Below are 10096 nucleotides of genomic sequence, written 5' to 3'. Positions count from 1 at the left end.
TTGTCAGTTTCCCCTCCCCTACATGCAAAATTGCACCCGGTCTGTGCCGCCGGGAATCCAAGCCAGCTTGGCGAAGCAGTTCGGCGACTCTAGGAAGGCCTTTAGAGGTTTAACCAAACTGCACGAAAGACGCATTTGCTCGCTTGAGGCAATAAACATTACACACACACGCAGGAATTTCAAACTCCGTGTAAGGAAGACTCCTAAATATATTGCGTCCTTTAAGAGCAAAGCTTCGTTATGACACCACAGTACTCAGAGGTACACACAGAGGTACACACTCCATTTACACACAGACACACACACCGACACACGGACACACGGATCAATCTGCAAAGTTCCAGGATCCAGACGCGGTTAACACTGAAGCTGACATAGGTTTTTTAAAGGGTCTGCATGCTCTTGCCTGGTTGCTGGGAATTGAGGCTGGGAGGCGCTGATGCGAGGGCAGAGCTGAGTGTCTGTAGGAGTTGCTGTTCCAGAGAATTCATTACTCTAATTGCTCTGATTTTAGATCAGTAGAGCGTGCCGGGCGGTGGTGGAGAAAGCGATTGAGGGCGGACAGTGCGAGAGGGAACGAGTCGTTCACCCTTCAGAGAAGTCTGGGCGCTTTGTAAGTAATTCACCAGCAGCCCGGAGCAGAAAGAGCCCAGCGGCTCTGCAGTTGCAACAGTTGTACGAGTCTAAATCCAGCCGGGTTCCGCGAGCCGGTCCCGGTCCCGGTCCCTTTCCCCGTTGGACTCGCGGCTCCTCCGCGCACCGCAGGTTCTGCGGGGAATTCGGGCGGGGGGGGCGTGAGGGGGGCACTGGGTGGGAGCGAGGGGAGAGGGAGACGCGCCTGGGCTGAAAGGCAACCCTCCCCGCCTGCAAACGTTTCGCCCGGCCCTGGCACCTCACGGGCCGCTCTAGGAGCACGCACGGCACCGCCGCCCCCGAGCAGAGGGAAAGGGAAGTGTGGGGCTCGGAGAGGGCTAGGAAGCTTTGCCCAAGGCCACGCTGCAATTAGGCAGCCGCAAACGCCCGGCCGCGGAGCTTCCCACCTGCTGCTGCTGTCCCAGCTGGGGCGCCACCTCCTCCTCCCCGGCCGGGGCCGGACTTCCAAACCCGGCTCGGAGGGCGGAGGGGTTGGGGGAGGAAGCGGCGGCAGGTTCTCCTCGCTGGCAGCGTCGCGGGCCGCGGGTGTAGCATCGTCCCCTCCCCGCCGCGATTCCCGGGGCCGGCCCGTGCCGGCAGGCGCGCTGCGATTGGCTGGCCGGGGCCAGGGGGCGGAGCCAGGCGGGCCGGTATCTCAAAAGAGCCCAGGATATTTGCAGAGCGCACTGGAGCCCTGGCCAGCGCGCAGCCTTTCCCGGCGCCGGCAAGCTGGGTCTTGGGGATTCTGGTTTGCTTTGGCTCATTCGCTTTTACAAACTACTGGATCTTACATGCCTCTGTACCCCCCACTTCCACTTCATGTCCCCATGCTCCTGCGCCAGCAACAGGTAAGGGCTGCTGTGTGTTTTCTTCCCTCCTTGTCTCCCGCTGCCTGGGTGTCCTGGGGAGTGGACTCGGGCCGCCGTCCTCAACCCTACCCTGCCCCAGTGCTCTAGAGGTGCCCAGCTGTCACGCTGCTGTAGCGCTTCCCGACGCTGCGGAGTCCCAGATCATGCCTATAGAGTTTGTGTGCGCACCAGAACATCCCCAGAGCTAAAAATACTGAGACATGCTTGGAACAGTTGAGCAATAGGAACAGATTTCTCCGCAGCATCTGTTTGTGCTCATTACTTCCAATGCACCAGCTGTAGCGAGATACTGAGTTTGGAGACAAGGGCGAGGGAGCCTGTGTTCGATTCTTGTTCGAAGGAAGAAAAAAAAAAAAAAAGGCGGGGGCTGGGGAGTGCTTCTAGAACACTGGTCTCAAACCTAGGCAGACTTGGGACTCAGCCCTAGTCTTGATCCTTCGCGTCTTTTTTTTTTTTTTTCTTTCTTTCTCTTTTTTTTTTTTTTCCCTTTGTCATTGCTTCAAGTGTAGCGTCGAGTTCCAAACAGAGCGAGCGTCTCAAAGTTGCTTTGCTGGGGAAAGAGAGAGCGAGCCCGAGTTGGATTTGAGCCCGAAGCCCGCAAAACTTTCACATCCTATGCCACTCTCTCCTAAGCAACGTATTATTCTTAGTAACAATAGCATTAATACCTAAGTTGAAGACAGCATGGTTTCAGGAAAGCACAGTGGATTCTGCAAAAAGATTGCATCATAGCATAGACTCCTCATGACAATTGAAAAAAAAAAATCGAGATAGGAAATGGGCAGTTTAATGTCTGTGCCTGGATGAGCCTTACCAGTGGGATGGTAACTAGGATACTGCTGTGAATCCTGGGGGTTTTCATGGACTTAGAACTTACCTGTTAGGAAACAGGGCATTGAAAACGTGTTTGGGGTATGCAAAGAATGCATATTGCCTTTTATCACTTGCTTTCTTTTCCCATTAATAATCAATCCACTGTTAGATTTCCCTCTCACTAACCAGTGCCCTAGGTCTGCTGTATATTACCTGTACACTTGTTAACATTTTGTAAGCTCACTTACACCCCCCACCCCTAATGCTTTATTTATATTTGCCAATAGCTGGAAAAATCTCAAGGCTCAGGAGTAAGAGATGTTACTACAGGGATGGTGAGAGGGGTCAAAGTTGGGGTCAAGGTCATTTAACTTTACTTTTAACCTGTGTCCCTCCTGTTTTGCCTATACTTTCTTTAAACTTATTGGTATCCATAGGAATATTTGTTCTAAACTCCTATGAATTTGGCCTTTTTTTTTTTTTTTTTTGGACACACCATATTTCTACTTTCTTTTGCTGCCCCAGGTGTAGAATCTCTGGGTAGCTGTAAAGTCCTTGTATGACTTCTCAGTAGCATGAAAGATTGGCCACATCTGTACCTGAACAGATAGACCGTTGCAGGGTTGTTTTTGTTTTTTTTTTTAATCACCAGATATGTGTATTTCTCAGCATTCGCAAATGCTGAGTGATGCTCCGTGCACTGCTGAATATAGATTTTAAAGTGCTCACAGAGATAAATGCCAATCCTTCTGCCCTTCCCTTCTTCCCCCTCCCCCTCCCTTCTGTTTACTGAGCTCCTAAGAGGTTGCTTTGCTAGCAGTTGTGCCCACATAGCAACATGTGCCCAGAGCACACTCAGGCTGGTCTGTATGGCGTCAGCTGGGGAATAACTGCTCTGAGCACTCATTAGCAGACATCTCTCTCAACCCAGCACACTTTCTTTTACTGTCCTTATTTGCAGTCCACAAACTTTCTCACCCATTGCACACCATGACCATATTATGAGATACATTCATCCTCATTTATTTGTCATAATTATGTTTTCTAGTTTTCTATTGGAGATATTTCCTAAATGGGAAAAAATTATTTAGATGCACTCATTTATACAGTGTTATCTCCTTGACCTTGAATTGATCTATAGGGCTCTCTCTCTTTAACATCTACCTAAGACTGAAATGGCTGAACTATTTTTTTCCATTGCTTATGCTTAATTTTGGCTCAGCCTATAAATAGTCTTAACATGAACAGCACCGCATGTAGCCTCTCAATTTCCCAGAAATACTTTCTACCTCATTGGTGATAGCCTGGGTAAAATGATTATTTCTATCTATGAGATTTACATCAGGCCCTTCAATATTTTGGCGAAGAGGGGAATTTATACATTGTCCGTCAAATCAGTTATGGTTTCTCCTGAATTGCACCCATCAAGGAGTCGGATCACTTAGTGTTCTCATCTCCTCTCAATCAAATGCTTCTCAAAAGAACTCTTTTGAATATAGGCCTAAAATAAAGTTGCACAAAAGCCCTATTCTGAAGGAAAGTTTTTTTTTTTTTTCCAGACACTCACGAATTGGTGATTTTTTTTTTAGTGAGAAAAAAGCAGGCAAGGAAATTTTCTGCTTACCTAAAGCCACTTGGGCATGTGGGCAAGTCAGTAAGGAGAGCGTTCTTCTCCATGAACTATTAAGACAATCACCCCAGCAGACTGGCAGGTTCCAGATTTTTGCTATGTAGTCAGCTCCCCAAAACTCGGAAGACACGTAATGTGTGTGCACACATATACACACACAAATCTGTTTTGGAGTGTATTATTTGAAGTGACAGAAGCTTCCACTTTGCCAAAAAAAATCCCCCCCCCTTCCAGGCAGAATGGTAAAATTTCTAAATGATGCTCTGCATGTGGAACAAATTCTGTCATTAACAGTGGAAATAAGACAATAAGAGTCATTCAATATAGGCTCTTTTCAAAGTTCTAAAGGCAGGAGGCTCTTGGTAGGGAACTGGTATTGTGTGTTTTATGGAATTCGAACGAAGGTCCTGGGGTCACAATTTTTGGGAGGTCGTAATTCAGTCTTTAGATTTCATATGGTTGTTATGCTTAAATCTGGAAAGAGTGCAGAAATAAGTTAGAAGAAATTTGAAACTGTCTACTCACGGTCCCTAATGGTAACTCAGATGGAAGGGTTGTTTTGAATCATGAAAAGGGAATTTCTTGGGGTCAACGTGTAAGATTCTGAAGTCATTCAGACCTCAAGATACAAGCACTATTTAAATGAGGCCTCCCTCCCTTCCCCCTTTTTTGGAGAGTACACCTGCATCTGGTGTTCTATTATTACATTTCTTTAGTTTTGCGTAGAAATCCTTGGCAATTTCATATGAGTCCAATAATCTGAAATCACTGTTAAAAAAAAAAAAAATTCCTCCCATGTCCAGGATCTAGAACCCTGAGGGATAGGAGTCTTATTTCTTTTGTCCAAATACAAACTTCATAGGGAAGCAGACAAAACATTGAAGCAGGTGGAAGACTGGGAAGGCACAGTAACTTCTTTTTATAAAGTAATTCAAAGGCACTTTCAAATCGGGCATCATTTACGTGTCAAAAGCTGCCAAAATGTAACACACATTGCAATTTTCACAGATGACTAATCTCAGGAAAAATGTGTTGGGGCACATTCTTGCATAATAACTTGGATAAGGAGGGAGAAGTGAAAAGACTGTAACAAGGCATTTTCAAAGACAATGCACCTTGCCCCTCTTTAAGGGGGTGTTCAGAAACAAGATAAATGACTTGCATGATTTGTTTGCAGATGGTTCGGCTTGATCTCAATGTGGTTTTGGGGGAGAACGAAAAAGTGGAGTCCTTGTTATCAGGGCTTCAGCAAATGTCTGCTCCTTTCCATCTGTTTCCCCTCATCCCCCTTTACTACAGGAGATCGACTGGGTGGCTGGACGAGGGGAGAATCACTAGTTTTTCATTCTATGCTGTATTCATTTTGTTAATTTCTGTTTGATACAGGGAAACACTTTGGACTTTATCTTAGACTTTTGTGAGTCAAGGAAAAAAAAATAGTTTCTTTAGAGTGAAGAGGAGAAGTTGAAGTAAATAGATCGCTTTTCTCGAGGTTAGGATGAGGCTAGAGGAGAAAACTGAAAACTACTGTTTGTTCACATTAGGTAAAGGTGAGTGCCTTCTCCATGGGAACATATAGCAAACAGCAGCGCTCGAAGTGAAAGTAAGCTGACTGACAATTATGATCCAGTCCCACAAAGTTGTCTCTGTTTGGGAAAACACAGAATTGGACCCACATGAAATGAGTTCCTGCCTTATCTCAGTTCACTAAAGACCTGGTCCTTTGGCACAAAGGTGCTTACTTCCTAGCCTGTCATTACACATGGCAGTCCCATCTCTGGAGAATTTCAGGACTCATCGCTAGGCAACAGACTCGCTCTTTATCCCCCAGAGCAAACCTACGCCTTCAAGTCAGAATCACTTGCACTAACAGAGATGTTATCAGGCATTTCTGCAAAGTGGCTGCTTGTAGTGTGTGAGGTGATGAAGCAAGCCCAGACAGTCTTCAGAAATTGGGACCGATTTCAGATCATTACAAGGGCTGTAGGCTTAGTTTTTTTTTTTTTTTCTTTTTAAATTATCGTTTAAACAAAATAGTCTGTGCCTTCTGATTTCCATCATGTCATCGAGGGCTCCGGTATTCTCCCATAATGCACCTGTACCTCAATTAATATTGACATTCTGCCTTGATACGAACTGTTCTCTAGACATGTCTGAGTTCTCAAAGCCTCGTGACAAACCTTGGACTAAGCAAGTCTTTCTTCTGCTTAATAACTTGGGACCCTAGCAAGTAGGGGAGGCCAGAGAGAGAATAAGAGAGGTTTATCTGTAAAAATAGAATCTCCTAGATTGCTGGAAACAATAGAGGGAAAAAGAACCTGAAATTTTGATTGAAAGACTGTCCCAAACAATGAACTCTCCCATGTGTAATAACTTCATGCTTTTAAATACAATAAGAATATTTTTAGGAGATAAAGAAATGAAATACCTTATAATTTACTGGTATTTTTATCTGTACCTGGCTGTGTCTTGCTAGGAAATGTCGTTACTTAGAGAGTAGAACCCATTAATAATGACTTCTTTTCTAAAAAAAATAATGTCTTTTTGTTGTTGTTGTTGTTTTCAGGACATGTACTCTGGATGTCAGCTGAGTTACTGAGGTAGCTTTGCATGTCCGTAGACAGACCTTGGTAGACCCTCAAGGCTCCTGGAAACCCCCATCTCTCCTTCTTCTTTTTTGTGTGTGACCTCACTGAACATTCAAAACTGTTTCTCCAAAGGGTTTTGCAAAAACTCAGACTGTTTTCCAAAGCAGAAGCACTGGCGTCCACAGCAGAAGCGATGGGCAGTGTGCGAACCAACCGCTATAGCATTGTCTCTTCAGAAGAAGACGGAATGAAGTTGGCCACCATGGCGGTTGCAAATGGCTTTGGGAACGGGAAGAGCAAAGTCCACACCCGACAACAGTGCAGGAGCCGCTTTGTGAAGAAAGATGGCCACTGTAATGTTCAGTTCATCAACGTCGGGGAGAAGGGACAACGGTACCTTGCAGACATCTTTACCACATGCGTGGACATTCGCTGGCGGTGGATGCTGGTTATCTTCTGCCTGGCTTTCGTTCTCTCGTGGCTGTTCTTTGGCTGTGTGTTTTGGTTGATAGCTCTGCTCCATGGGGATCTGGATGCGTCAAAAGAGAGCAAAGCTTGTGTGTCTGAGGTCAACAGCTTCACGGCTGCCTTCCTTTTCTCCATTGAGACCCAGACAACCATAGGCTATGGCTTCAGGTGTGTCACGGACGAGTGCCCGATTGCTGTCTTCATGGTGGTGTTCCAGTCAATTGTGGGCTGCATCATTGACGCCTTCATCATTGGCGCCGTCATGGCAAAGATGGCAAAGCCAAAGAAGAGAAATGAGACTCTGGTCTTCAGTCACAACGCTGTGATCGCCATGAGAGATGGCAAGCTGTGCTTGATGTGGCGGGTGGGCAACCTTCGGAAAAGCCACCTGGTGGAAGCTCACGTGAGAGCCCAGCTGCTCAAATCCAGAATTACTTCAGAAGGGGAGTACATCCCCCTGGATCAAATAGATATCAACGTCGGGTTTGACAGCGGAATTGACCGCATATTTCTGGTGTCTCCGATCACGATAGTTCACGAAATAGATGAAGACAGTCCTTTATATGATCTGAGTAAACAGGACATTGACAACGCAGACTTTGAAATTGTGGTCATTCTGGAAGGTATGGTGGAAGCCACTGCCATGACCACACAATGCCGGAGCTCCTATCTGGCAAATGAAATCCTCTGGGGCCACCGCTACGAGCCTGTACTCTTTGAGGAGAAGCACTATTACAAAGTAGACTATTCAAGGTTCCACAAGACTTATGAGGTGCCCAACACTCCTCTTTGCAGTGCCAGAGACTTAGCAGAAAAGAAATATATCCTCTCAAACGCTAATTCATTTTGTTACGAAAATGAAGTCGCCCTCACAAGCAAAGAGGAAGATGACAGTGACAATGGGGTTCCAGAAAGCACCAGTACGGACACACCCCCTGACATAGACCTTCACAACCAGGCAAGTGTCCCTCTAGAGCCCAGGCCCTTAAGGCGAGAGTCGGAGATATGACTGCTTCCTTCTCTGGAATATTTACTTTAAAATAACAGTCTGTTGGTCAAAGGCCCAAAACAGTTACTCAGACGACGGTACTGGTGAAGAGGTGGGTCAAGGAGAGTGGCCACAAGGGACCGAGGCGAGCACGATGGTTTCCAAGAAAGACTGTAAGCTCGGAGATGAACATAAAGCACTCAACATGCCTCCCTCCCCACCCCCTCCCCCCCTCCCCATGACCCAATGGCACATACATGTTGTAGAATAAGTTATGGGGTTTTTATGTTTTGTTTTGTGTTTTTACAAAACTTGAACTTGCAGGCAAGCCTTGGTTGGGTGTTTGACTAATCCAGAATGCTTCTCTTTAGGGAACAAGAATGTTTTTAATGGCATAACAAAGGCAAGACTCTGCCTTAATTTTTGAAAAGCTGCTAACTACATGAACACAAATTGTATTTTTGTTGCCGTGTAGTTTTTCTTTCGTGTAATTTAAAAGTCAGTGTTGAACTTTGTTGAAAGCTCATGATATGTGCTTCAAAGTGGCAAGTATTTGGCTATTAAGCTGCCAAAATGAGAGCCTGATTTTTTTGAGGCCAGTAATTTGTTTGCTAGAATTGATTTTCTCTCTCTCTCTCTCTCTCTCTCTCTCTCTCTCTCTCTCTCTCTCTTTGGTTACATAAGGGCATTATGTAACACTAGCCAAATGGTAGCCTCTGGGTTTTGTTTTGTTTTTTCCCTTCCATGATGTTAATGGGTTATCTCAAATTTTAAGTTAGACTACCTAAAATAAATACCAAAGATAATGCACATTTTTGCACAGTGGAGCTTAGACTAAAAAGAATAGAAAGCCCCACGGCTGCCTTGAAATCAAGAAACAATAACTTTGAACCTCAGCAAGACCTTGAACTACCCTCTCCTCTTTCACTTACTCAGAAATACAACATCATACGCACAGAGTCTAGTCAGTGTCCTGCTTTTCCGATTTCACTCTTTCATGCAACTTGTTTATGATAGGGGAAGAAGAAAGGTGAATTAAAATTCACACATATGCAATCAAAATACCTTCTCTTTCCTGCTTGCTAAGGCTGGCCAGGTCAACGCACAAGATGAAAGAAGGTGATGTGCTCTTAGATTTTTTTGGATTTCCCCTTTCTGCACATTCCAAAATGTATTCCATAAGACCTAGGTTGGAGTTAGTTGGCTCAAAATCTGAGCTACCCAACGTGAAAGATAGACAGGTTTAAACCCTTGCGACTGAATACATTGCCCCAACTGTCAGGACATTTCCAGCTTGATTTCCCCTTGGAGAAGATTCCATGCCTGGCCTCTAGGCTGGTTCTTCCAATCAGCCTGTCTGGAGCAAGTCCTCCCACATCTGGGAGGTTGTAGATGTCAACGGGGGGGGGGGGGGGGGGAGGGCGGGGTGTGGACCAACCACATTGATGTAACACATCCGTTTAAATATTCGGGAGGAAGAGGAAAGTGACTTTTTTTTTTTTTTCATGGTAGTGGGTAGGAATGAAAATGTCGCAGTATTTTGGGGTCAACAAGAGCCATACAAAATATAACACAGCCACAAGTGGAGGAGATAATGATCTAAAAGGGTTATTTCTACTTTATGGATGCACATTTGAGATGGGATCTGAACTGATTCTCGTCACCTGTAGAGCCGAAGAGCAGGTTACTCAGGACACATTGTTTTCCAGAAGTCTGGCCTGCCTAGCTGCCTGACTGGATCGAAACATACATACATATATGTTTTTTTTATTTTATTTTTTTTATTTTTCCCCTGCTCTAACTCAATCATGGAACTCTTTTTTGGTTTAAAGTTCCTTATGTGTGAAATCTGGGGGTTGCTGACTTTTCTTTTTCATTGGAGTCTCAAAATCAACTCTCTTATGGTATTAGATCCCTGTATGCCATTAAAAAACAGCTTGTTCTGGAATCCTGTATTTTGTAAGTCGAAGCGTGTGATGGTCTCTGGGTCTTACACAGCCATCTCTGAAATGCCTTGCTTGCAATAATAGGACAGTGTCTGCTGCTCTCAGCCCTCAAAGCCGATGGGTTTGAAGACTGTGGCGTTCTTTTCCTGGAAACCGAGGCA

General features: G+C 45.3%; 1 protein-coding gene across 1 annotated transcript; it reads left to right on the top strand.

Moving 5' to 3' along the window:
- Positions 1–1362: 1362 nt before the first annotated feature.
- On the top strand, positions 1363–8213 carry LOC111158151 (potassium voltage-gated channel subfamily J member 2). Its single transcript, XM_022520036.1, has 2 exons — positions 1363–1481; positions 6512–8213. The coding sequence occupies exon 2, from the start codon at positions 6727–6729 to the stop codon at positions 8008–8010; it is 1284 nt and encodes a 427-aa protein (XP_022375744.1). The 5' UTR covers positions 1363–1481; positions 6512–6726; the 3' UTR covers positions 8011–8213.
- Positions 8214–10096: the final 1883 nt, after the last annotated feature.

Source organism: Enhydra lutris, unplaced genomic scaffold, assembly GCF_002288905.1.
Source record: "Enhydra lutris kenyoni isolate GAN:26980312 unplaced genomic scaffold, ASM228890v2 scaffoldscaffold57, whole genome shotgun sequence".
In the NCBI taxonomy this organism is placed as follows: domain Eukaryota; kingdom Metazoa; phylum Chordata; class Mammalia; order Carnivora; family Mustelidae; genus Enhydra; species Enhydra lutris.
Note: the sequence above shows the minus strand (reverse complement) of the source record. Positions and strands in the feature narration are given on the sequence as shown.

Bases quoted from the DNA above. Each gene is read 5' to 3' on its own strand.
- LOC111158151 (XM_022520036.1), top strand. From the start codon at position 6,727: ATGGGCAGTGTGCGAACCAACCGCTATAGCATTGTCTCTTCAGAAGAA.